This window comes from Maylandia zebra, linkage group LG17, assembly GCF_041146795.1.
Source record: "Maylandia zebra isolate NMK-2024a linkage group LG17, Mzebra_GT3a, whole genome shotgun sequence".
NCBI classification, from domain to species: domain Eukaryota; kingdom Metazoa; phylum Chordata; class Actinopteri; order Cichliformes; family Cichlidae; genus Maylandia; species Maylandia zebra.
The window spans coordinates 26,514,648-26,542,525 of record NC_135183.1 but is presented as its reverse complement, the minus strand read 5'-3'; the positions used below and the strand labels follow the sequence as shown (position 1 = coordinate 26,542,525).

The following is a 27,878-nucleotide window of genomic DNA, read 5'->3' as shown; positions in this document are numbered from 1 at the left end:
ATTAAAGTGAGGTTTTTGTGGGTGCTAGCTAACGCCTGTGACAGCTTGATCCATTCGTCGTCGCTTTATTTCCACTCCCTGTCTGCTAGCGTTAACCTCAACTCATCACTGACCTGGAGAGATGCTTCAGGATCTGCTTCTTGATGAGCCCCGCCATGGTTGCGCAAATCCGATATCCGAGCCTCCGCCGCCGGGTGTCACAGCTAGCTGGCTAGCCAAACCGCTAGCTTTTCCCACTCGAGGTTTAAACTCACGGCTCACAGCCTGATCCCTTCGCCCGCGTTCATGTTAGCGGTGTTCCCGCTTTATTCTCTGGGAGACGAGGGGCGAGATGGGCGGAGAGACGGCATTTCGGACGTCCGAGTGACAGACAAGCTCGGAGACAAAGCATATCGCGTTAGGCCATTTCACGCAAATATACCGACAGAGGTCTGAAACGGTCCGGATCACTGCAATACCTCACACCGTACACCTGGACGGAGAGGCGTCTGCTGTCACGGCGTCTGGGCGGGGACTAATGCGGGGTTCATAGTCTGCTAGGAAATTCCCATTACCCACAGCCGGGTAAGTGCCAGTGTTACAAGTGGTAACGTTTTACAGTATATAAAAATGTCTTCTTTATGATTTTATCATTTCATCTAAAATGGGGCTTGCTAAACTATATTAAAAGTATATGCTGATCAAGCCAACACTTCAGTCTCGATTAATAAACGTTTTGGACGTACTTTCATTGTCATATCTACATGTTCTAAAAATGTAACTTACTTTATTCTGAAAATCTATTTTACGATGGTTTTTATAAAACAAACAAGTCTCATCTTTTAATTTCGTTTTTATTCTGTTTTTTTCTTTCAGGATTTTTAAAGGCATGATCTATTTTAAGGAAGATGTAATTTCAATTCATGTCTTTAAAATTAAAAATTAATTTTAATGAAAGTGATTTATCCATTTATTTATTTATTCAATTTCCTTCTTTTTTTTTTCAATTAACGTCGAAGATATAAATGAAGACATTTATCAAATTACTTTAAAAAAAAGTTTAAAAACTTTTTAAATGAAATGAAGATTTTCGTGATAAATTAATCTTTTCCTCATTTTGCATAATTTATACCACGTAACATCTGTCAACTGATTGAATTTAGCTATTTATATTCATATTTAAAAGACAGCTACAAAACTTTTCAACCAGCTATACAGGCACTATTGGGTCCTCTGGATGACGAAATATCATTGTCACTATTATTAACTGTTGGGGGAAAACTCTGTAAAAGACCCAGGAGAAATAAAGACACAATGAGACAAAGTTACTTTCTTTATCAAACGTGTACACGGGTGAGCTGCTAAGGACAATTCACACCATGCACAGTGGCTTGGTAATTTTTATAGGAAAGACAGTGAGAACAGGATAAGAAAATACAAAACAAATAAAATAAACAACTCCATATGTGGCACTAGTCTCGTCAGCAGAGAGCTGGGAGAAGGCTGTGAGAGATAAAACAATCTAAAACAATATGTCCCAAAACAGTATGTCTTTGCTGAGAAAGTCTACAAAGATAATTCTAAACTAATCTAACCATAGACAAAAGGGCATGCTTGCACATTTAAAAGAAGGTAAAGAAACATAGAAACATTTTTCCTGTAACATTAACTTTCTTTCTTTTTTAACTTCATAATTAAAAACGTCAGACCATTAAACAGCATTGCTTTGTAGTAGAAGTAGAGGATTGAAAGTGCCGAACTGGCCTGGCTGCAGTCCACAGCTTTAAATAACTGAAAACATTTAAGCATCACGAAACAAAACATAAAATGCAAAAAGAAGACAATGCCAATGCAAAAGGTAACACTGTGACTTATTTTAACTCTCTTAATAGTCTAAACTTGTTGCACATTTGAGTTTAATACACAATTATTATTCAGTACATTTTGAAGGAACAAATCAAGGTGTGAATTGGATCACTTATAAGCTCTCTCTCTGGAATAAAACAGGGCAGTAACTCATTCCACTGGGGTCCTTAGGGACTAGTAAAAGCGCTATATAAATACAGGCCATTTACCATTTTACCATTTTTAAGTTTATAGTTTTTTTCCACATATACATGCTAACATTTTTATCATCTTCTGACTTAGTATTTCCATTTTCCTTCCTTTTATTGGCAATTCTGTTGTACTTTTCTATATGCAAAATTGTTATGTTGCACATCTCTGCTGAATAAAACATTTAGGGAAACATAGACAGTTGCATTTAATTTAATTTAATTTAATTTAATTTAATTTAATTTAATTTAATTTAATTTAATTTAATTTAATACGAACGTCAATAATTTCATCAGTGTTCTGCACATGCAATGCTCTCATGTATAGAACAATGCTTGTTCTGGTTTTGACTTTAAACGCTCTCTTAGCGACATCTAGTGTTCAAACCGAGAATGTGACCATTTCGTCGTTTTTTACGTCTTTTTTTAAGAAAGGGGGCAGAAAATTACTAATATTCTGTCTCAGAACGTTTTCGTTATGTGGTTTAAAGAACAAAATCCAGAAATAAAATAAAAGTCTATCAGTAAAGATGCAGATTAGAAAGCCCTAAAGAATAAAATGACAACATTATTAAAATATATACCATGAATGAGTATTTAACGATGCCACAAAGATCACTAAGACCACTGAACTGTTGGTGATTTATTCACCTTTATAATGCGTTTACTGACTTTGACATTTGCACACGGACTCTGTGACTTTTCTGATGTCTCTTCTCTGCGCGAACGTGTACAGTACGTGATTTGCTGCCGTGCCAAAACTTCAGCTGCCACGTATGAAAGGAGGAGCAAACTGGAAGGGAAGAAAGTGCCCCTCCCTGCGCTGCGCTGCTTCACTGAGCTGTGTGCAGAAAGTTTGCATCAGCAGAAAGAAAGAAGAAAAAAAAAACAGCATTAAGGGAAATTTGTAAGAATAATAGAGACAAAAGTGTGTGGATGGCACACCGACTGACACTTTGATAAATCTTTTCTTCTTCTCTCCCCTTCACGTTATTAAAAAGTCACAGTTTTTCTGCAAATGATGAGAGTATGACACACCTATATAAATCTGTCTTTATGCGATTATCACACGTGATGCAAAGATAAAAACATGCCTACTATAAAAATTTACTATAAGTGCAGCAGCCCACTAATCATTCATTGCTTCCTAGTGTTTTATGTCACCGGACAAGACCCATTCAGAGCCTGGAGTTGGGCATGGGACAACCCCCATCCGCATACCTCAGCGCAAAAGCCCCCCGGGGAAAGACACGAAGCGCTCACTGATACGCTGCTGGTCCAGTCAGTGGGACTGGACTGAAAAGCCTCTCCATCCACGACTGCAAAACTAGCAGCCCTCTCTCACACACACGTCTCAAAGCTCCCGCTAACCATGACTGCGAAAAAGCCAAAGAATAGCGACAAGAGCGCCGCATCCAGCCAAGAAGATGCGCCGAAGAAAACCCAAAAGAGCAGCCACAACGGAGCGAGTGCCCCCGGACCTCAGGGGTCGCCACGGCCAGGCAGCTGCCTGAGTCTTCTTGTGACCACGGTGTTTTATGTGGCGTTAATAGGTGCTGCAGGGTTCGCTGCTTTTCACGTACAGCAAGCGCTTGATGAAATCCGCCAGACGAGCGCAAAACACGAGGAGAGCGCACGGCAAAGCGCAGAACTGAGCGGCAAAGTGGAAAGTGTCGTTCAACAGGTAGGTAGGAAAGAATACGAATCAATGGATAGAACTTCTAAACGTCACTTTTCTTTTATCCAGGTATTTTCCAGAACTCTAAAAGGAAGCATCACCTTATAATAAACGCGTATGCACTTATATAGACGTGGATAATGTGGTTTTACTTCATGTACTCTAGGAGTCTGTGTTTGTGAGCTCTAAAATGTGAGTGGGTAATAAAATTTCAGACCCACTCAATAATACGTCATCTACAGTATTATGAATTTCTTTATCGCGGGTTTCTTTGAATGAGAACAAGTCGTTTCTGATTGCAAAGCTGGACAGGGCAGATTATGGATTTACAAGGTCAGTCATTAATGCAGAGATTCAGCTTTCTCTTGCTTCACAAAGAACATGAGGTGGCAATATCTTTTCCCGAACTCAGCCCTGCTAAAAAATTCAAATTCATATCTAGGCTGTTAAAGTGGAGACTGAGACTCCGTTAAAGGCTTGTTTCATATATCATTTCTTCTTGTGCTTGATCTGAATGATACCAAAAAGAGAGAGGAGACAGGATTCATCTCAGGCACATAAAAGCAGCCCACTGCAAACCTTCTGTTTGCTAGGATTGATAAATCAGAAGCAAACTGTGTAAAAAGGATGTGTGGCCTTTAGAAGCAAGGGACTGCACTGAGCCCCAGTATAAGATTATCTTACACTGTGAAGCTCTGATACAGTTCAAGGAATAACAATACTGAGAAACTGAAAAATTCCTGCACCATCTTTTCAACCTTGTAGAGATTTCATTTTTATACTTTGAATTTGAGCTTCATTTGCACTGCTGTAGACTGTGAAATCTAACAACATCTAAATGCGAGAAAAGAGTGTATGAGTAAAATTTGTCTTTGTGTTTCCAATGTTCTTTGTAAAGGTGGAGTCTCTGAGGGGTGTTGTGGACGGGCTGGAGTCATCTCTGGGGATCACACGGGTGGAGATGGAGGGGGCCATCAGTCGAATGAAGAGAGCCGAGGTGGAGACGAGGAGAGTGGAGGAGGCCCTTCAGAGGCTCCAGAATGATCTACTCAGGGACCTTTCAGAGGGTATCAATGACGTGAAGGAGGCTCGAGAGAAAGACTTCTCCTCTCTGGAGAAGACTATTGAGGAGCGCTTAGCTGAGGCCAGCCAGTCCATTAAAGCCAGCGTTGCAGAGTTCACTGAAGCTCAGAGTGAGGCGCAGAGCCAGCTGGCTGATCTTAAAGCCCGTCTGGGTGACATCGAAGACCCCGCTCTCATCAAACAAGAGCTGTCGGCCATTGTTGATGCTGTAGCTGAAATTAAAACAGCCAAAGATGCAGCTGACTCGTCAGGCGATTCCCTCAGACAGCAGATCAGTGCAGTGAGGGAAGAGCTCCAGACTCGCAACCGAGAGGTGGCCTCAGTGTCTCAGGAAATTGAGACACTGAGGAAAGTAATGCAAGACACCACTGGGAATCTGAGGGAGTCTCTGTCTTCAACCGAGGCTTCGCTTCAGGCTCTGAAGGACAAGGCTGTGATGCTAGAGAGTGGCATGGAGCAGTTTGCCGATGCTGTTCGTAATGTGGACGAGCAAGTGAATGAAGCAGCTACTCAGGCCCTGCTGAGAACTGATGACCTTGCAGCCAGAGTCAAAGCATCGGAGGAGAACGTAGTTTCAATGTCTGCCTCAGTGTCAGACATCAACTCCAAAGTACAATCACTGTTTGACAAGCATGATGCACATGAGAGCAGTCTGGCTGCACAGGGGAAAGCTGTGGAGGACATTAAAACTAATTTGGAGCAAGAACTGGAGGCAGTGAAGAGCAGTTTGGAGGATCTCCAGTCTAGTATAGCTGCTCTAGAAGGAGACAAGACAGAGTTACCTTCAGCAGACTCCAGCCTGGGTGAGCAGGTGGAGGACCTGGAGAGGAGGCTCGCTGCTTTGGAGGACAACAGCAGCAGGATGAAGCCCGAGCAGCTGGAGAACTTAAGAGACATGGTAGCTGGTTTGGAAGGCAAAGCAGCCAAGCTAGAAGGCCACGATCAGGCTATCGCTGCCCTGCAGGAAGCCCTGCAGAAGACCACAGAGTCACTGGCAGGCCTGTCTGAACAGCCCGACATCACGGAGGAGTAGTTAGCAATGTCCCATCGGGATGTCAAAACATGCAACAACAGGGTCAATAATGAATCCAAATGGGTGACAAGCTTTTCCTAGTTTTAAAAAGAAAGGTTTTTCAGAGTTGATGGTTGATGCCATGAAGTTGCACACTAGAAAAGAACAAACATGAGGACAGTTAGAGCAGGAGTGAGAGGGGCAGAGACGGACTGCTGATCTGTGAATCCACACTCATTCTGCACTGTACTTTTCTATTTTTATTTTTTTCAAACTCACCGTTTTTGTGCCAGTTGGCTGTTTTTTAATCTTTCTAGTGGATCAATGAGCTCATTTTGAGCACCCCGTTTTTATTCACTTTGTTTTTTTGTTTTTTAAGAATTAAAAAAAAACCTTGTTAACTCAAAATTGTGAAGAATTATTTCTGGGTGTGAACTACGTGATAAAATGATTTCTTACTTTGGTTCATTACATCATGGGTGATGTATTGACAGGAAGGGCGGGAATGAAAAAATAAGAGACGTGATTTACCCAGTGGCTGATGGGGAGAGGGGAAAAATCGTAATCCGTCTTCGCTACATTATTTATAACGTCAGCATCGTGTTATTAATAATATGTGACAAGGCTGTGAAGTCCAGGCAACGATTTTTCACCTCTTAATGAATAAATACCAGATGCTGAACTCTTTATACAAGTGAAAAATAGTTTTGCCTCTTTACCAAGTGTTCCATAGGAAGGCGCTTCCTTCAGCAACAGCTAAAGCTGTGGTTGGGTGACCACTTCACTGGAATACTTCAAAGCTATCTGTTTTGGTTTAAGGCATTTGGACATCAATAAACTATTTAAGTAATCTAGAGAGTACATCAGGAAACACTCATGTACTGCATATCTCTAGTGACAAACTGGATTTCCAAGTCTGTAGCACTTTAATGGTAAAGGTAAGACGATTTAGGACAATGTGTTAAGTAAAAGCTGTAAGAAGAACTGATGCGTGGGGAGTGATGTCAGTAAGATATTACTGACATCACTCTGAGCACAGTGTAAACACGGGGAACATGAAAACAGGCAGCACAGCCGTTTTCAATGTTCCAAACATTAAAAAAGGGTCATGGACTACCAAACTAATCAGACACAACATTAAAACCATTGGCACTGAAAGATCATCGCTTTATAAAATCTGTTTAAGTTGGAAAACCTTTTTTTCTGGCATTCATAAGACACACTAGTAGTGCAGTACTCACACCAGATTCTTGTACATTGGGATATCTGCATCACTTATACTACTACAGAATAAGCCATGAAAGTGGTTGATTAACAGTTCAATCCTTTCCTTATTTACTGGCTTTGCATCATGTCAGTTAGGGTAGCTAATCCACTTAAACCCGATGTTGGTGGGTTAAAGGGAAAAAGAAAGGGATCTAAAATGGCTTATTTCAAAGGATGAACCGAGGGGGTGTGAAGCAAGTCCAAAATCATAATATAGCACTTTGACTCTTAAAAGGTAGCTTCAACACTGGAAAACAATGAAAGAGCATGCTTAAACATGAACGCAAGTGGAGAAATATAATGGCACCATAAAAAAGGTAGAAAGAAAAAGGGAAAACAATTAACCGCTGCTTTTCGTTACACTTGGTTTCTATAGAAAATGTATGGTGTGTGTGATGTAGTAATGGTGTTTAGACTGGTGTAATTTAAGCGTTATATTAATGGGAGGCTGGACTGGAGAGGATTAAAAACTGCAGTAATTATTAGTTAATTGACAGTTAAAACTATAAAGAGGAAGCGCAATAAATGAATAGAGAAGAATGACACAGCTTCTAAGGCCTCCGATTTCCACAGAACTTTAACCGATCGAGCATCTGTGAGATAAACCGAACAAGCACCCTGCAGGTCACTGGAGCCAGGGGTCCCACTGAGGTCCTTTGTCCAGCTTTGACAAGTCAGAGCTTTTCTGGTTTGAAGAGGGGGATCCAAACAATATGTGGCAGGTGGTTTTATTGTCGTGGCTACTTGCAATCGGTGACAGGGCTGGTCAGAACCAATAACTGGAGCTATAACTCAGTAATTCACATTTACCCTGGAGACACGAGAGAGATTCTGCAGAGCTCTGCTGGAACGCGAATAGGCACATTCCTCAAAATGTCAAGCTACTGTATTGCTGTATCCCCTAAAGCTAGTATTATGTGGCCCATACTGAATATCAGGGAGATTATAGAAGGAGGAGGAGAAGCCATCGCACATGGCATGAAACCCGATGGAAATGTATGAGAGAATTGTGCAGGTAAAAAAGAGAGTTGTGTAAGTGAAACTTCTTCTGGGGGGCAAAACCAGCAAACTTTTCATGCAGTTGTATTTGTTTTACTGGGGATTCTTGACTTGGTAAGTAATGAAACTGACACTTAGATGGAGCCAGGCAAAGAAAAACAATAAAGCGATCAAATCTTCATCCTCGAGGTCCAGATCATATTACGCCATTTAGAAAAGCTGACAGCCTCAGATCATAGGGATTGCTTCAAGGGTGTTCAGATGCTCACATTTGTTTTATTCGTAATAAAAAACAGATTTATTTCAGTATTTGTTCTTGTTCTAAAACAGCAGTATGACAGGTAATCGGGTTAAATCGATGAATTGAAGCCAATGTCGGTTTGTTTTTCATGTTGGCTTGTGTATCTCTCCAATGTCTGTTATATCAGCTATCTCGTTGACCTGTTTACTTGTGACGCTCAAATCTCCCTCGACTGCAGTGAGGTTGCTTAATGTCTGTCGAAGCTCAGCGATCTCTCTCTCTCTTTCCATGAGATCTTTTGCTAATCGTCCTATCCGAAGAGTCAGGTCTGACAACTGGGGCTCAAACGCGCCAAAGTCTCTCCTAATATTAGCCACCTTTGGTTTAAGGTCGCTGGCAAAGGTCACCGTTCTTATCACGCGGGCCCGGCCGCTCTCTAGCTCCACCAAGCGCTCCGAGATCTGCTCGTCGGCGCTGGCGAGTTCAGGGATGCGTCTGCGGAGCTGCTCTGTGGCCTGAGAATTGCGTTCAGATGCGGATCGGAGGTTGGAAACTCGATCGATGCTGCTGGCCAGCACATCCCCGATGCGTTTCACCATGCTGTGCTCCACCCGAGCAGCCTCGTCTTCAAGCTCGCCCACCTGAGTCAGCAGAGACTCCACCTCAGAGTGCAGGCCATCCATCCTGCGCACATCAGTCCTCACTGACGACACCTAGATGGCCATAGGGAAAAAAGAAATGTCTGAAACAGCACTAAGAAAGCTTTTTTTGTAAGGGCTTTGCATTATTGCACAGCACTGTGTAAGTATTTAGTCTTTCGTTTTTATGTTATCTGTAAAAAAGCAAAAAGAATCTTTTGCAGAGGTGAACATGCTTTTTTGTTGCAAATTTGGGTATCAACTGAACCAAATAAATACGCGGCCGTACTGCTGATACCAATACTGCTACTTTTAACCTATAAAGGGACGCGAAATATATAGCAGAGTGTGTTATTGTTTATGAGAGAAATTATCATCAACCTGCAATTTCCGAAGAGATTTTAATGATCACTAAATCACATTTTTACTTTCCACAATAAATAGTACAATAAAGCACCCCTATCAGCTTTTCATCTATTTTTAAACTTTTAGACCTTGAATGTAAATGTGGTGTAGCTGAGGTATAGTTTTTCACCCCTCCACCCCCAAAAAAGTATTTAACTGAATTCAGTGGGCTACATACTGAACGGCAATATCGATTGCTCTAGTATTAATCAGATACCGATACCAGAGTTGCTATCAATATGATTAGTCTCCACCCACATACACTTGCACTCTAGAAAAAGAAAAGACGCGACATCAATAACATCATCAATAACCTTGCTGGTAAAGTCCTTTGTGATGGTCGATGTCCGTGCTTCGATCTGACCCACAGCTTCTCTCAGTGAAGTCAAGCTGCTCTGAAGCTGAGCCCTCTTCTCAGTCAAGCCAGTAGCCCACTCCTTCAGCCGAGCTACATCCTGCTCCAAACCCTCCAGCTGAGACTTCAGAGCCCCACGCTGACCCCCGAGACTCTCTAGCATCAGCTGGACGCTCTCACACTGAAACAGGTGGTACAGGACATGTTTTTTCCCCAATGGAAAAAAAAAACAAAACAAACACCTCAGGACAGAAGACGATTCACTGAGAGGAAAAAACAAATCAGACATTGTTCTGTAAAAACAAAAAAAGATTGTTTTATTAAATAAGCTTAGTGACACAACAGGTGACACAAGAACAAGATGGAAACGTGACATTCAAATATGTGGATTGTCTTGATATTTGCAAAGCTTCTTCTGTTTAAAATCTAATCTAACACTTAGAAATTTTATTGACCCTGTTCATTATTGCTTGTTTCCAACTGATCAGGGGATCTTTTGCTGTTTAAACAACAAAAACGTGCAAAGAAAATGATCAACAATGACGACCTTGCATCAAAGGTGGTGATATGAAACTGCTTTGTTCTCAATCAAAACTTTCAAACCTAAAACATATCCAGTTTACATTTGAATAAAATAGAGAAAAACAGAGAAGACTGAACAAAGACTGGCACATTTAATGCTTTAAAACTGTATCAGTGCATATGGATACCTTGAGAGTAGTCGGGCATATTTAATAAAATGGTGCACAAAGGTAAATGTATCCGACTTCTGTAATACAGTGCAGTGTTTTAATGAGCTCGTGTTGACATCAGGCTAGTTTTCTGACATTAAAGTGAGGTACAAAGTTTACAGAGATACTACTAAACTCAACTTAAGGGGTTTACAGCCTACAGTTAAACAGGACATTCCTACTCATTTTTCCTAGTGGACAAAAAAACAGCAACAATGACATCATTCTGTGAGGTCATCAAGAAAAGGCTCGGTCAATTTATCCTCTTCATCTTTCTCCCACTCTTCCTCCTCCTCATTCCATTCCACTTCCTCCAGAGCGTCAGAGTTCATTTGGCTGTCAACCCCACTTTCCCTCAACACCATGGTGAGTTCACGGACCGCCTCTTTAACCACGGACAACTCATTTTTCATCTTCATGATGCTGTTTTGAGCCTGCAGGGTGTCCAGTTCCTGTCTGAGCTCGAGGATTTCATTTGTTGCTTTCAGCATGCTGTCCTCGGTGCCGAACACCTGCAAGGTCACCTCCTCCAGCCTCTTCTCCATCCCGCTCAGATCTCCACCCAGTTTGAGGATGGAGCGCACTGCCTCTTCTACCTCCGGCAGATGCTCTTCGCAGGCCCTCGCACGGGGAATGTGCTCCTGGAGCTGAGAGCTTAGCTCGGCCTCCCTCTTGTTCAGGATGCCGATCTGCTCCTCCAGCTTGTGGATCTGCTTGGTGTTCCAATCCAGCTGATCCTGCGCTCGCTTGACGTCGTCCTCCTCTGTGCGCTCCAGAGCTCGGGCGTTCCTCTTTGTGCTGTCCTTGAGCTCCTCCAGCCTCTCCGCCAGTGAACGGATTCTCCGCTCGGCTTCATTCACCCGCTCTGTGGCTCCTGCATGAGTGTCCCTGGACTCGGCCTTGAGTGAGGTGAGATCGGTGGTGATGGCTGCCAGACTCTCTTGCCACGTCTCGGTCACGTTGAGGAAGTGGGCGTTGACCTTCTCCAGATCACGGGAGGCAGAGCTTTCATCAGCCTGTATTGTCGTGACAGCAGCATGGAGGGTGGAGATGTCCTGCTGGAGTTTTGTCACCAGGGAGATGGTGGAGAGCGCATCCTGTAGGTCATCCTCAGAGGCGGCAAGCTGCAGCCGCAACACAAAACAGGAGTGCTGTTTCTGTGGGAGCTCTATCTGCAGTATTCATATAATACACAAAGTGGTGCAGTGATAACTCAACTTTAAAAGAATGAAATTCATGAAGATAGTTTTTTTTCTCCCTTTCTTTAACTTAAAGGTACTTTTTGTAATTATCCCTGTAGTTATCTAAATCTTTCAACACCAGGGGGCAGTATTTGACATTGGGTGTACTTCCATGTTTTCAGAAGTGCCCATAATTGTAAATAACAATGCACCCCTAATGACTTGCTTTGGTAAATAAAGGCTTGCTGCACCATCTTGTGGTTCAAATCAGTATACCATGAGAATACAGGTCCTGGTTCAAATTCAGGTGACATCTTTTAAACAAAGAAAAATCAAAGCAGTTGTTTCTGCTCTACCTGTCATTGACTTTGGGTAATATTGGAAGGTTTTAAGGTGTTTTTAAAACATAGGAATTTACAAAAGGTATAGAAGCATCCCTTCTGACTTGATGCTTAAAGTTAGTTGCATATGTTTGAGGTGAGTAAAAAACCCCAGAATGTCCCAAGAAATGCAAAGACTAAGCAAGTTTAATTCTGCAAAAAATGTAACCATAGTTTTCCCCTCCCTTGAGGTTAAACAAAATATATATAAAATAAATAAAATATAATAAGAAGACACTTTTTCTTTGCTAAACTTAAATTCAAATGGGCTGAAATGCAATAATCTCAAATGGAATTTAGGTGAACAGACACATTGGATTTTATGTGTCCAGATTTTGGAATATTTGTCTCACAGCTTTCCTTAAGCAACCCAATACAACACAATCATTGTTAAGTTTATTTGTTTTGCCCAAAGAACTAAATTCTATGTTGAAATAAAGAACATCTGGTAGCCATAGAGTCCAGTTAAAAACAAGGTAGCGTTTTATAATACAGTGTGTGGTTAAAAAGCAGTTCCGCTCAAATAAAATCTATTTTATCCAAAGTATTAATAATTGCCTACAAATACCTACTAGATACAGTAGAATAAGGGGCAACAGTTCACGTTTTTACAGGAGCCAATAAATAATTACACTGTAACTAATTTTCAGTAATGCATAACTTCCTTAAACCTTAAAATTACTTAAAACTAAGTTATTATTTCCTGTAAAATATCTGAAGTGCTGTCCTACTTAAACGTACCTACACATAGTACTTACAGTATAATAACTTCTTCTAATTACATCTTCTCTAAAATACATGTTAACATACAAGCTATAAACTACTTAAAATTACTTATGGGCTATTTAAAATTACTTGGGCGCAACTTAAAATGACATAAAACGGAATGATTTCTTCTTTCCTGTGAAATACCTGGAGTTAGCACTACTTAAAAGTAGTTACGCTGATACTTAGAGTATAATTATTTCTTCTTGCCTAAAAACATATTATTATTACACCCTTATCCTACTGTATCTAGCAGTAAATATTTATAGATACATAATTACATCGTAATTTCATGTAAAATACACTTAAAATCGATTTAATTCTAGGGGAATTACACTCTTTATCGTCGGGCTAAATATTTAAAGATCGCTAAGTATTTGACATTCACACCCATCAAAATTTGCAGATTCATGGTCCAAACACGTTGAGGATCTGCTCCACAGTCAATCAAACGTACCTTTTTGGAAACTCTGACAATCTCCTCCTCCATGTCGAACAGACTGGAAGTTTTTCCGTGTAGAGATCTGTATTTTTCCTCAATCTGGGAAAACTTCTCATTCTGCTGCAGCACCAACCTGAAAGTCAGAAAACCTTCAGAGAGAAGTCCTCTGTAGTTCTGAAGAAAGCGTTAATACTAATATGTGGACTTACCAGCTCAGAGCCCCGCAAGCTGCGAGCGACAACAAGCACATTACACTTCTAATGTCCAGGCCCGAGGACGTTTTGTTCGCTCCTGTCTCGTCTCCTGCTTCAGTCTTCACTTTCTGCGTTTCTTCTTTCCCGTTTGAGCCTTCTGATGGTTCATCGCTTTGCTTCTGTGCCTGCGTCTTCCTCCTCTGCTTTAGTTCAGTAGGCATTTTAGCGCAGTAATAAACCGCTGGTTATCTTTTTATAGCCTATTTAGAGAGTTAAACGGGCTTACCAGAGTTTGTTACCTTGCACAGAAAAACAAGACTCCTGTTTTAGAGAGAAGTTCATAATGTAGAAATCAACTTCAAAAACGCAAAAAATAACGGACTGAGTGTGCGTGTGTTGGCGCTTTAAAAGGACTTTTTCTTTACCCCTGTTCCTTGGGAAAATGCGACCTTCAAGGGGTGCTTCGTAAGCTCGTAAATATTAATACTGTAATGTTTAACTAGTTAAAAGCACCAACGCTTTTAGTTGTTTAAATGCTATAAACACAATTAAAGAGAAACATTTTACTCCAGTAACTGATTATTTGTTCGTGATGAAACCTTTAAATTAAGCAACTTTTCGCCAGGTTTAGCAGTGTTGTTTGATTTTGCATCAAATTTCCGACAATGACCGCACGACTATCAACGCAACAACCGGCCACGTAAGCGGTTGCCAGAATTTGCTCTGAAATTGGCCAAAGTGGATTAATGTCTGCAGAAGTAGATCAACATTTGATAGACTGTCCGATGTGGAAGAGAACTTTACTGATATAATTTTAAATTTTCACTGATTATTTAAGATATTTATCAAAAACACGAGATCACGTTTCAGCTTTTTAAAGCAAGAACTGCTGCTTTTATCTGGTTTATACTATTGACTTTTAACGAAGTGATATTTGCCCAATAAAAACACGCAAAGGTCTTGAGCCACCCTTTAGTCTTATATTTTTATAGAGAAAAATTGGAAATGAATGCATCAATTGCATGAAACACTGAAATTTACAAAAGATACGGAAGTACAGTAGGTAAGGGAAAATTGAGTGGGTGGGACAACAGAAGGGCCAGATGCATCTCTCAGGTCCTCCAGTTTTTTTAGGGCACACTACTCACCCTGATGATAAAGGTTTTCTGCCAATAGCTCTTTGAGAATCATCTTGTTAATGCAAAAATATTTTATGCCTGTCAAACTGTGCTGTCATTGGCATTTTCAAAGATTCAGGCTGGGTTCTTGGATGTTTAAGAGTTTTGCACAGTACTGTGAATAAGATGTCTTAAAAAGAAAAAACAAATCCCACTTAAATCTAAAAAAAAAAAAAAAAAAAAAAGTTTGCAGGCACACGGACCACAGACACATTTACACAAATAATGAAGACAGTAAAAGTTTAAGCACAAACCATTTATTTGGCATATTCCCAAAAGTCGTACTTACATTTTGAGTGTCAAAAATGGTCAAAATCTATCTGTAAGTTTTTTCATTAATGAAAAACCCCTATACAAGATTGTATGTAGCAGTTCACAGCGGACTAGAGTTTTAATAAACAAGTTTCTTAATCCATCTCATATTCAGGATGTGTTGACATATTTATTTTGAGGGCTACAAGGGCCATGCAGCTTATACAAGCTCCTACATGTAACAATATAGAACGGCAGAGACACAATCTTACAAAACATATATGCCGACTTAGGGGCAAAAACTAGAGTGCAACCAAGCAAAAGCTGTTACACACAATTTCCAACACATGTGCAAAAGATACCTAGATTGAGACAACAAGAAGGTGTGTAAATCAAAGATCTCCGGACTAAGGCATTTACTGATGGGAATTAAAAAACAAAACCCAAAAAACAAAAATATATTTGACCATTTAAGAACCTCTTTAGTGTTTCATATTTGAACATGTCAAATCAAACTCCTGGGATGTTCCAGCTTCTCAGAAATTAGTCTGTACTATTATGACGGAGTCCGGGCTTTAATTAGTCCCTTTAACTTTGGACAATGATAAAGGACAGAAAAAAGGCAAAAGCGCAAGCTTTACTCTGAACAGATATCAAATCTAACTCAAGCACTGCCTGTAGTTCTACTGTGTTTAGAAACAATAGCATATATAAAGTTAAAACCTTTTATGATGGCAGTTAAAGTAACAGAAAAAAATAACTGATGGTTTTAAAGGGATCATTCACATTGTTCTTTTAAAGTGGAAACGAGGCCTGAAAGCTACATAAAAGGTCTCAGCACATCAAGAAATCCTTCAAGTTTTATAGAGGCGATCCAAGGGCCATACTAAGTGTACAATTTAGAGATTTACCAAGATGATTAGGCATTTATTTCAAGAACATTAAAAAAAAACAATAATCTAACAAAAATTACTTCTTAAAATGATGACTGAATTCTTCATAGCATCTAATTCTATGCAACTGGAGCTTTTACGAAGCTCATTTGTTGTTTTAAAGAAATATTTATATCTTATAATAATTGTTTTTTTACTCCTTAAAACTTTGACATATCACATTCCTTTTTTATAAGCATTTCTGCATGACTTCCAAAAAACAACAACAACAACAACAACAAATTGCGACTCACAGGATAATGACACTTATGTGCTAGTGACGCATCAGTTTACATAACTTACAGTACTCTTACTAAAAGTATATCTGTTTCCCCAAGGCCTCTGTTTTAAATCAGCTTTTGGTCCTGCCTTTGGAAGAGCAAATGTAAGTGCACTTTGGGGACAGAAAGGACACTTTCAACCCTGCATGAAGGGGCACAAAAAAACAAAAAGCACAAAAACAACACTACAAAGTGCACGTGATGAGTGAGTTACTGAATTAAGTACTTACGGAGGTAAAGGAATCAAACGGATAGCCCTCCTAGCTCCTCAGACTGCTACATACAGCATTTCTATATATGTAAAACCCCGAAGCTCAAAGCAAACTTAACATAATGCAGGCTGAATATTCTTCATAGCTGTATATACACAAATATCTTCCTTCAAGGTGTTTGCAGGGGGAAAATAATTCCACCGAAAAATATTGTGCTCTGCTCATCTTTATTTGATCCCAAAGACTACGACTATGTATATACATCATCTAATAAAAAACTAGATATAGATATACAATATACAAGTACATTCTGCAGACTTGCTCATAGCATTGATTTATATTTTCCTCCCAACTCTCCCACGATGAGCACCCACTAGAAATGTCATCTAACTGGCAAACAGAAGATACCTATGGACGGTGAATCCGACATGTTCACTTAGGAACTGTAGTGATCCTGAAAAAAGGAAATTAAAAAAGCACCATGAGACGTCGTCATTATTGATGAACTTCTATCATACGCTGGAATATATCTGACTGACCTGAATTGAGCTAACTACGCCGCTGGCCATGACTGAAAGTTTTCCTGCAACTGAGCGCACTCCATGTTTGAGCTGCGACATGTCGGGAGCACTGGGGAGTACGTTGCTCAGACGGTACGAACTCGCTGTGGACACGAGGCAAAAAGTCAAGCAGACAGAGAGACAAAAAGCTCGAGGACTCGTGGAGAAGCCACTCGCATGTACAGTCATGTGAAAAAGACAGTTTTCAGGAGACTCTCTGCAGTCCTGTGTAAAACAAAGTACAGTAGCCTGCTGAGCACATTTAGCAGCAATAACTTGAAGCAATCATTTCCTGTATGATCTTACAAGTCTCTCACATTGTTGTGGAGAAATTTTGGCCTGCTCGTTAAAGCAATGCTGTGATATGATCATTGTCCTGCTGCATGACCCAGTTTTGTTTAAGATTCATCTCTTGGACAGATGGCCTCTCATTCGACTCTACAATACTTTGGTATACAGAGGAATTCATGGGGGTCTGTGACTGCAAGCCCCCCCAAACAAACATCCCTACTTTGGGTTTTATCTGTATGAAGGACATTGTTCCAGAAGTCTCGTGGTTTGTTCAGATGCAACTTTGCAATCCTAAACTGGCAATCCTTCCAAACAAACTATACTTGTTCAGTCATGACCATTAACATTTAACATGCCAACATGCTGAGGCCTGTAGAGTCAGAAACAGAGAAACTAAAAAAATAAAATAAAATGCTACAAATGGTCTGACCTTCTAGTGACTTCCACTCCTGATAAGATCAGTAATTATATTGAATGTTTTCCACTTGTGAATAATTGTCCTCACTGTAGAATGAGCGACTTCAGATTGTTTGAAAATGGCCTTATAACCCTTCGTAGATTGATTGGCAGCAACAATTGCTTCTTTAAGATCATTGCTGATATCTTTCACCCCGAATGCTCCAGAACAGGAAAACAAAACGTCTGCTGTCACAGAGGTGTTCACACTTGCTCAAAATCAATTACTCAAATGCCTTTGATTAGCAGCACCTGGAGGCTACTTACCTTCTTAATGCCTGTGGAAGCAGTAAGTGTGTATTTAATGTTTTCAGTCTTGTGAAACCTGCTTTTTCACATGATCATATGAAAGAATTTACGGTATTTAGATTTCCTCTGAGGTACAAGGGTTGAGACCAGTTCGACCAGTATGCACAGTTGGTATGGTTAATCACTCTGGAGCTAGTGCAAAACTTCAGTGTATGTGAGATAAATTACTCACAATTTCAGCACAGCTTCACAATAAACTCAAAAGTCAGACTTCTTTTCATAATTTCAGGGGCATAATATTTTATATTACAACCTGTATCACAGTTCAATACTTATTATGTAATTATTCTAGCAGAGATTCAAGGGTCATCAGACAGGTGGAAAACCTCCATTCCACCTAAAATTCCACCCAACAGTGTAACACCAAGTAGGATAGGCCAAGATTGTCTTCTCAATGTGACCACCACCTAACTAAGCCTGGAACAAGCATCCAACATGTGCAGTTTCTCTCTTATGATACAGTTTTAGCAACCGGCATTAATCAGTGACCCAAAGTCCCCAATAAAATTAAGAACACAGCTGAATTTGTGGTGCGTTTGTCTACTTATTACTGACAAAATGACCTGGAGTTTGGAAGATGTATCAGAAAAGCACACAGTTAACAGGTTGTTAAATCCAACTTTAAAGAATCACACAAGTCGGCATCTTATTAAAAACAAACAAACAATCATACTAAGATGTTCCTCCGAGCGGCTCAACATACAAGCGCTAAGAAAAGAAGAGACAGTCATGTCTTACCAGTCTGCTTCTTTGGATCATCAAATAGATCGGCTGAACTTATGGATGCACTCGCAGAAAATCTCTCCAGTCGGGTTTTGGCTTCATACTGAACAACAGAAAATTTTGAAAATTTCAACCAAGTTTTATGTTTGACCATTTAAGAACCTCTATTTAAATTAAAGACCTTCAGGAACTAATGTTCAGGCTTATCTCAAGTTCCAAGGAACAAATACAGACAGTTTTTAATGTGATTTCCCAGTCTAGTATTCACCAAATGAAATCAAAGGAAAAGCACGGTTTAGAATGTGTGTCCACGTTGTGCTTGTATACCTCAGAGTTGTCTTGTTTTCCAAAGTACATATCAGACGAGATGGCTTTTACATCATCTCCAAACTTTTTCCGAGCTTCTCCCGTGTCTGAGAGCGCTGCTGTTTCTGGTTTCCTTCTGGTTGTGGGCCTGATAACAGTTACCAACAGAAAAAAATAATAATATGACAACAGGAAGAAGTACTTTAAGCACAAATCGTGTATTTTAAAAGAACACGCTGAATTAAATTACACCAAACATATTTAAGACTGAAGAGTCTTACCTTTGTGTAAAAAGTATCTTAAGCTACAATTAAAAAACACTGATGACCACCAACACTACACCTCAGCCAGCTAGCAGACGCACTTATGCTATCATGTGTTGAAAGTTCTACTTTGCCTTCTTCTCGAGTTATTGCATGTCACCCATCAGCCTTTTGCGGCTGAGGTGTAAAAAATTTCTTTCTGTAAATTAGTAATTTTATTTGATAAAATAGAATAAATCTGATTATTTTATTTGATAACATAATCAGATTTATTCTAGAAAGCCCTTATCTTAATTTGCTGTTAATTTTGATTGTTGTATTTAACTAAAATTTGCTTTGAATCATTAAACCTAACCATAAAAACACGTAGAAAGCTTCAGTTTTGTGTTTAAACAACTAACCTGTCATCAAATGAAGTTATAGTGGAGGACAAGAAAAAGTCTGGCTCTGGTTTCTTGCTCTCTTTCATCCAGCCTCTTCCATCATCTCCATCGCCCCACCGTGAAGAGAAACTGTCTGAGGTTTCACTTTGGTCCTCAAAGCGAGTTAGAACCCTGAAGAAAGAAGCCAACAAGAACAAAAAGAGAGATAATGGACTTTACTAGTACGCTGACACTAAGATACCCAAATTTACACAGTCAGCACATTGTTTAGCATGCAAATGTTAGATTTATAGACTCCCATTCATCATGCTACAGTGTCAGGGAAGTGCTCACAGATCCCACATTAATCCTGTAACTTGAAAATGACTCTGAACATAAAGAAATATTAGAAACAGAAAGAACAAAGAGCTCTGCAACACATAGTTCAATATCAACACAGTCTGAATTGAAAGAATGAACTTTGCCAAGTGGTTCATTCGTCTATAACTGATATATTTGAGTGCAAGAGCACCAAGAAGAATTACTCCTATTTAAAAAGGCTATGGATGTTCACAACAAATGCTACTTCAGGTTTCCCCAACTGTTAATCATTAAGAGCTACTACATTTTTCACACACCATATATATTTTTGTACCATACTCAGTTTTATTTATGATCATTTAGAATATTATATGTTTTAATCAAACTGCATCAGTAATTTTTTTAAGAAAAAACAAACATCTATCTGACCTATCACATCGACCCTCTGCATGTCCTCCTTCACTACATCTGTAAACCTCTTTTTTGATCTTCCTCTTTTTCTTCCTGCCTGGCAACTCCATAGTCAGCACCCTTTGTCCAATATACCCACATGTCCAAATCATCTGAGCATTGCCTCTCTGACTTTATCTCCAAACTTTTCAAACTGAACTGTCCCTGTGATGTACTCATTTCTAATCGTGTCCACCCTGCTCACTCCCAATGAAGACCTTGACATCTTCAGCTTGGCTTTTTGTCAGTGCCAACATCTCCAAACCACACATCAAAGTAGGTCTCACTATCATTTGGTAAACATTCCCTTTCACACTTGGTGTCACAAATCATTACTGAGACATATCTCCATCCACTCCACCCTGCCTGCACTCTCTTCTTCACCTCTCTTAGCCACTGTCCGCTACTTTGGATAGTCAACTCCAACTATTAAACTCATCTACCTTCACTACTGATATTTTTTACAGCTTTACTGTTATACCCGTCTCTGTCTCACTCAAAAGGAAAAAAACCCTGTAATATTATTAACACAGTATCAAGATTTCATTTTGTTTATATATTATCAACATCAACTTTATCTGACCTAGAGCTGAAGGACCCTTCATCGTCATCTTCATCAATAAATCGCCGTCCTTTGGTGGTCTTTGCTCCAATTGGATTGTCCTGCTGGATGGTGTGCATGTCTGACATCACAGAGTGAGAAACTCCACTACAGAGAAGAGCCAAGAAAGAGTAAAAATGACACTGAGACACATTAAAATGGAGAAAAAAGAAAAAAAAAAAAATCTTAAATCTACTAGAGGTTTGTCCCCCCTCACTCCCAATTTGTCTTACCTCCTCATGCCCAGACCCATGCCCAGTCTCTCAGCCTGTTCCTTCTTTTTCCCCTCTAGTCCTTTCAGCTTCTGCTCTTCGATTTTCCTCTGCTGCTCAAAATCTTTGTAGGCCAGCCGCATGGATGGAGCACTGAGAAGAAAAAAAGTAGGTAAGCTCAGAGATGGAAACAGACGAGCCAAATGTGGTGCATAGCTTAAGTAATATACATGATTTAGCCCCTTTCTCCTGAGGTAAAGAGAAGAAAGAGCCATGGATTTCATCTTGCCATAGAGGACACAAAGTTACATTCGCTTTCCGATTAAGTGATTACAACAAGAAAGATGGAATGAAAAAGAAATAAAAAGCTATGGGTATTCTTACATGGACTCCTCAGTTGTAACGTTCTTCTTGGCACCAGCAAAGCTCTCTTTCTCTCTGATTTTGTCAGCAGCCTGCGCCTTCTTCTCGAGCTCCGAGAAGCTCTGGCTGCTAACCTTCTGAGCGCCCAGACCGCCCTTCTTTGAGGCCAGCTGCACACAAACATACACATTACAATGATGTACCAAATAAAACAGATAACGGAGCTGGGGTAGAAGCTTGTATTCTGAGATAACATTCAGAATCTCCAAGATTAAAAACATATTTTAAAAGAGGAAAATTCAGAAAACAAAAAACAACCTCTCATAATACTATACTATAACCTCTTATAAATGGGTCCATGAGGCAGCAGGACAGTGCAAACTGCAGGGACATGTGGAATGGGACCCCAATTCATTATTTAAAACAAACGTGTAAAGATAATTTATTTTATTGGCAGTAAATGGTGCCTACTGTTGTTGTGATTCACCTTATTTACCTGTTCTTGTGTCTCCTCAGGTCAATCATGTGATGTGTGTGTATGCAGTGACTACTGCTGCACTGCCTAACTTGGGTGTAAATGTGGCCCTCCCTATGTGGCTGTGGTGTGTAGTACGATCAGGTTGACCCGAGCTTGTAAAGTAAGACAACGTGACTGGCTTTCTATTTGTCTTAAAATTTATCTCAGACACTACTTGAATTTTTTGTCTGAATATTACCCTCCTCCCTTAAGTAATAGTTTTATTGTACTTATTATGACACCAATATAAAACTTTATACATACTGTTTTCTTGGCACCTGCTGGCTTCTTCTTAAGAAGAGAAGAGGGCTCTGAGAAAACAACAGACAGAGTGAAGTCAATATTTAGACAGACTTTTACGGGCATTTAGGTAGAGTTAACTAAACATGCACAGTATTGACTCAAACCTGGGTTTGCTTTTGGTGAAACACTGAGCATTTCCACATTGGGACCCTCCTCTGAGTTACCTGAAGATAAACATGTGATGAGCCACAAAACTATTTTAATATAAAACTGCAGTGAGTCAGTATAAATCAGATTATTAAGCAATGACACAAAGATACCATTACGGTCTTCATCTTTTTCTGGCTCTGAAAGCTTCTCTGATGCGGAGGGGCTCAGACTCATTTTGGCCATGTTCAGATTTTCAGGAACAGCCTGGCCAGGAAACAGACACACGTAGTGAAATTAATAATCGCTGTGTCAGGCTGTGCAGCATATCTGTGGAAAGTTCTGGACTAAATCCCAATTGAAGAAACCACACACTTATACCTGTGTATGCAGACTGAAGAAATCCACCTGCTTGTCGCCTGGGGATGTTGGAGACAGAGGAGCCTGACTGTCCAGCCACAGCTGTGGAGAACAAGAGCCGTAAAATGATTCAATTATATGAGCGTTTATTATAAGTGTGATAAGCATATGGGTAATACCCAGGAAGCCAGTGTTTAATAAATTTAATCTCTCAGCCCCAGGTTGGTTTCTCCCCGCCCCCCTTGAGGAGAAACGTGGAGGTGTTTTCAGACTGTAACCCAGCCTGTCAGTGTTACCTCAGTGCCATGGCGTCTGGTTGCTTGTGTGGCTAAAGTCTTTATCTTCTCTCTGTACAGCTGTGCAGCCCGGCTGTTGTACTTGGCATTGGCGGCATTGGCTCTGCAGCCATGTTGACTGAAAAATGCAATCTGACACCGAGAGGTCAAATAAGAAACAGGAAAGCAAACAGGTAGAATCACGCTTGTGTCACACACTGCTGGAGTTTTAACCTGATGATAGTGTGCTGATATTTTACTCACTGCGCTGGTGTTGCCTCCAACTTGCATACATCTTAGCTGGAACCACGACCAATTAAAATCCAGCTCGGTGGACCTGTGTGGCACAACAGGATCAGGGTTTGAAGAATGTGTGTTTGAACAAAGAAAAACACCTGAGGTTACAGAACCCTATCCACTCCCATCTCCTTGCTTGAGCTGCCTTTGTTCCACTTATCCTTCACTGTATCTGAATCATCTTTATTCTGTTTTATTTGTTTTGGATGCTTAAGTCATTTATTTTTATCCAAAATTACAATAAATCTCTAGAGATTGTTATGTCCAATTAATATACCGTATCCAGGATTACTGCTCGTAGTTTACACATTCGCCCAAAAAGTGAAAGATCCCTGGTTCAAGTCCAGGAGGAGAAATAAATCCCTTTGGGGTGGGGTCAGGAAGGGCATCCGGCATAAAAATCTGCCAAGTCAAACATGTGAAGCTACCTGTTGTGGTGAATGATTGCAAAATAAGGAAGCAGCCTACAATAGCTTTACTATTACATTACACACTTTTAATGTAGTCATTTGAAATGACAGTTTATTTTTTTCTTCTTTTTTTTTTAAATTGCTTATCTTTTTAAAAGTTTACTTTTATTACACAGGTAACACAATCCTATGCCTTAACAATAAGAACACCAGTCATGCTTAGTTACCCTACAAAGGCCTGTTTTTGGCTGAGAGTATACTTCTGAGCTGTTGAGTCCATATTGCACTACATCTTTGCAGTTTGGGTTATAAAAGGTAGAGGGAATTTGATCAAAACACTGTGCATATCTTACCTTCTTTTCATTTCTATGACTGCTGTTGTCTTGAATTTTTTTAAAGGGTTTAATACTATCCTAACGAGCTGATATTTTTACGTCCTAATTTCTTATACTGCAAAAAAACAAAAACTTTTTATAAAACTCAATTTAATTAAAAAAAAATATTACAGCAACAGCAGAGTCAAGGCACTTTTGTTTGCAAAAACGGAAAAATAATCATTCACATCCACTTTCACTTCAAAGAGGTGGCTACAGCGAATCATCTGCCTCCATCTCACCCTATCCCAGGGATCCTCTTAAGTCACACCAACGCTCACCAACACCTTCTCCGTTTTCTTCCTCTTTTCCTCCCATTGGGCAGCTTCATCTTCAGCATCCTTTGTTCAGCGCTGCATATCTTCATACTAGCTCAGCCTTGCCTCTCTAACTTTGTCTCCAAACTGCTCAGCCTGAGCCATCCCTCTGATGTACTCTTTTCTAGTCTTGCATGTCCTGGTAACTCCCAGTGAAAATCTGGAAGCTCTGTCCCCTGTCTTTTTGTTAATCCCAACATCTCCAAACCATACATCATAGCAGGTGTCAGTAACGCACTGCAAATCTTCTCAGAAAATTAAAAAATAATAATAATAATAATTCTCAGTGTTTAATCCTCAAACACAACCTTCCCATTGAACACACTTCTGAACTGTTGTTTACTCTTGATTTATTATTTTGTTAGAGGTGCTTGTGGCTCATGATGAAGAGGAGGTTGTCTGCAAACTGGCTCCTCTAGTCTGCATGTTGAAGTAAACTTGAACCCAAAGATCCTGATGCTTCTATTGGAGTGTGTGATGTTAGATAAAAAGCACTTATACATTTTCTACTGTATTTGAGAACTTTCTTACAACAAGCCCCATTCACACATTGACATGAGCACCAGTCCATTTACCTCCAACTCCAAGGAAAATATATAATTCCTGACTTACCTAATAAATGAAAGGTGCACTCCCAGAGACCTGTGAGTCCCAGAACAATCTATACAGACAAAAACCCCATAGGTGATGCTGGCCCAGCTGGGGTTCTTAGCTGCGCAGTCAAAGCAAACCTGAGGGACAGAGAGCAAGAATATATACAAACACACGAGATATTCATCATATTAACAAAAGAGACGGATCATTCTATAACTGGAGAAGACTATTTTTTTAAAATATAGATAATTTAAAGATATTTTATTTGATGTAAGTAATAAAAACAAATAATAAATTGATATGGCCAGTTCAGGCATCAAAGGTGCACTTTTTATTTGTTGCATACTATGCTTGATGCAACCTGGTAACCAATATGGCAGAAAAAAAAATGAGATTTTTAAAATAGTGTTTAATAAATTCTTGACTATTAAGTGAATGAACTCATATTGCATACTCAGTTTCAGATGAGAGTTAGTTTAATCACTTTAAACAACTTGACCCTGTACTACAAACTTTTACAAAAGCAACAGATTAAGCCCTTATGAATGAAAAAGCAACAACAAAGCATTTACGATCATTTTAGTAAAAATTATATGGTAACCTGGTTAAAATAAGAGTAACAAGATTGTACAAGTTAACGTGGCTGAAATATAGTACTTTTATTTGCAGTTATGACATAAATGTGACAAATACTCAGGACCACAGCAGTGTTGTTTAATAATATTTCATGATTTTAAAATGTTTATTTTATATGTATGTCAACAGGGTTGCAAATCATAGCTGTTATTAGTGTTTTCTCAGAAAAATATGCTATCTAGGGATAAATGTGGTCATATAAATAAAGGATACTTTGAACCTTTGGTAATATGAGTAATAGGGTTGTATTGGTTAGACTAATGCACTCAATGCACTTAACTAGTCAGAAAAAATTGAAAAAAAAAATAAAAAAAAAAATATGTCAGAGGACAGACCTTTGGTCTACCCATGGTGTTGGCACATGAACAACATGACATGTCATCTTACTGTTTTATCTCTTCCTTTCTAAGGCGAATTAGGTCGTACATGTGCTGTTGGACACAATTTACAGAGCATAATGTTCTTTAAAATATGCTGATGTTAACAAAATGTTTAAAAACACATGTGGATCTGGAAGAAGTGGATTTCTAAGCTGGAAATTTGTTTGTTATATTTAGACGTGTTTTATAAAATATTTCATAACCACTGTTTCAACAACTGGATTTACATTTTGTCTCAGGAGTATATTTGGTATTGTAGTATTTTATGCATGGATTCTTTTCAAATTAACGCAGTTGTAGAATGGTCCACGGGTGGAGGCCAAGAGCGTGAAGAGTGTCCGACTACACGAAGCAACAGCTGTGAGGATAAACAGGAGACTGTGCTACTGACTCAAACAGCTGTTGGTGAAGTGGCGTTAATTTCGCAATGAGATCAACAGATAATAGTTACAGCAGCGAGTCGCAAACACATCTTTGTCCCTGAAGATGTCTGTTCTGTCTTTTACATGACCCGAGTCGAGAAAAGGCCTTAGAAACGGAGCTTTAAACAAACACGGCTAATGTAAACTGTCAAAATGTAGCTAGCTAGCTGTCACCCCGTTTGCTAACGTCACGTCACGTCAGGTTACAATTTCTAAGTTTTGTGATATTTTGCTTCTGCACGTTTTAAAAACACGTTGTTTTTTTTTAAACCCGACTTATTCTAAAGATGACACACGTCAGACAGCTGTTAAATTGGTCGCAAACTGAAGCCAGCTGTGGCGTTTCCCATAAAGTGCGACGTGTCAGATATTTAGTTCAGCGGACTTCCTTGTGCACCAGAATACACCCGTCTTTCTGGTATTTATTTAACTCTCACCTTATTCGTAGGGATGGAACGAAGTCGCTTGAAAATAACAGAAATGTCCTGCTTGCTGGGTTCTGCCATTTTTCTACCTGTTGGTGTCTGGCGGTTAAAGGAACAGCATCAAAAGCAGACCCGTGTTTTTCCCCTGAACTAAACCCGACACGTCAGTAAGAGAACACCATGGGCGGACGCTGATTGGCTGGAAATGATCCGTCGTCGTGTTATTGTCGCAAAGGCTTCTTGGCAATGTAGTTTTAGATCATATAAGCGATAGCTTACGTATCTTCGAATTTCATGCATTTCTGTGTGACCGCAGCCAAAACATTAAACACAACGCTGAACAATATAACTTTAATAACGTGTCTTGAAATAAGATACAATAACACTAAATAAAAAATACTAAAATATGATAAAATAGTTCAATAAGATAAAAAAAAATGCATGAAAAATGGATCATTTGAACCGAAAAAGAAATAAAGCTCAAATCAAATCTAATCTAGTTATTATTTTGGAATGTGGTAGGTCATTTCCCGTCTTTTGTGGCACCTTTTTATTATTAATATGATCATTATTACTAATGATAAGGAGAGAATTCTAGGAGTAAGGTGAAATGGAGGCAGATTATCAGCTGTGGCATCCCCTACAGGGAACGTCAAGGTATGTGTGTATATATGTGTGTTAGATGTTTTATATTGATTCTTATGAGGGAATACAATAACACTTTTTTTAAACTGTTATCGAGTTGCTCTGTGGTGTATTGCTTAAAAGGTTATATGTGAAAGGTCACATGTAACTCGGATTACTTGAGTTTCCCCGAGTGTGAGAAGAGACACCCAGACCCAGGGGGCCCCAAGCTAATGTATAGAAAAATGGGAGGGTAGCCAGCTAAATCCTGTGCCAAATGAAATATGCAGATCTATCTGCTGTGGTGACAACTTGGGAAATAAGGGAGCAGCTCAAGTTACCTTTCACTTTATATCTAATATATTGTACACACATTAAGTTT

At 39.6% G+C, this 27,878-nt stretch overlaps 4 protein-coding genes across 8 annotated transcripts in view; 1 reads left to right on the top strand and 3 right to left on the bottom strand.

Moving 5' to 3' along the window:
• The window catches only part of bltp3b (bridge-like lipid transfer protein family member 3B), a 32,749-nt gene extending 32,233 nt beyond the window's left edge, over nucleotides 1-516 (bottom strand). For 2 of the 3 annotated variants that reach the window (XM_023152659.3, XM_004548327.5), the window contains exon 1: nucleotides 114-515. In XM_023152659.3, the coding sequence (XP_023008427.3) occupies nucleotides 114-157 (44 nt within the window). In that variant the 5' untranslated portion in view covers nucleotides 158-515. Of the gene's footprint in view, nucleotides 1-113 lie in introns of all 3 variants that reach the window. The other variant, XM_023152658.3, reaches the window with a different exon arrangement.
• A 2,777-nt stretch (nucleotides 517-3,293) lies between these two features.
• On the top strand, nucleotides 3,294-6,214 carry ckap4 (cytoskeleton associated protein 4). Its single transcript, XM_004548328.5, has 2 exons — nucleotides 3,294-3,717; nucleotides 4,610-6,214. Exons 1-2 carry the CDS (start codon nucleotides 3,406-3,408, stop codon nucleotides 5,825-5,827), a joined length of 1,530 nt encoding a protein of 509 aa, XP_004548385.2. The 5' UTR covers nucleotides 3,294-3,405; the 3' UTR covers nucleotides 5,828-6,214.
• A 2,113-nt stretch (nucleotides 6,215-8,327) lies between these two features.
• ikbip (IKBKB interacting protein) lies at nucleotides 8,328-13,867 on the bottom strand. Of its 3 annotated transcripts, XM_004548331.4 has the most exons (4): nucleotides 13,419-13,866; nucleotides 13,225-13,342; nucleotides 9,670-9,891; nucleotides 8,328-9,025 (listed from the first exon to the last, which is right to left on the bottom strand). In XM_004548331.4, exons 1-4 carry the CDS (start codon nucleotides 13,622-13,624, stop codon nucleotides 8,459-8,461), a joined length of 1,113 nt encoding a protein of 370 aa, XP_004548388.2. In that variant the 5' UTR covers nucleotides 13,625-13,866; the 3' UTR covers nucleotides 8,328-8,458. The 3 variants fall into 3 exon arrangements, with proteins under 3 accessions (XP_004548388.2, XP_004548386.3, XP_004548387.3); XM_004548329.5 differs by lacking the exons at nucleotides 8,328-9,025; nucleotides 9,670-9,891 and adding an exon at nucleotides 9,999-11,613 and having other exon boundaries at nucleotides 13,419-13,867; XM_004548330.5 differs by lacking the exons at nucleotides 8,328-9,025; nucleotides 9,670-9,891 and adding an exon at nucleotides 9,999-11,565 and having other exon boundaries at nucleotides 13,419-13,865.
• Nucleotides 13,868-14,822: 955 nt separating this feature from the next.
• arfgap3 (ADP-ribosylation factor GTPase activating protein 3) lies at nucleotides 14,823-27,067 on the bottom strand. Its single transcript, XM_004548335.6, has 16 exons — nucleotides 26,885-27,067; nucleotides 25,028-25,146; nucleotides 23,282-23,354; nucleotides 23,039-23,170; nucleotides 22,764-22,844; nucleotides 22,556-22,649; nucleotides 22,400-22,459; nucleotides 22,257-22,303; nucleotides 21,497-21,645; nucleotides 21,134-21,265; nucleotides 20,883-21,008; nucleotides 19,568-19,720; nucleotides 18,925-19,051; nucleotides 18,613-18,700; nucleotides 16,798-16,922; nucleotides 14,823-16,712 (listed from the first exon to the last, which is right to left on the bottom strand). Exons 1-16 carry the CDS (start codon nucleotides 26,951-26,953, stop codon nucleotides 16,695-16,697), a joined length of 1,593 nt encoding a protein of 530 aa, XP_004548392.1. The 5' UTR covers nucleotides 26,954-27,067; the 3' UTR covers nucleotides 14,823-16,694.
• Between the last annotated feature and the right edge of the window lie 811 nt (nucleotides 27,068-27,878).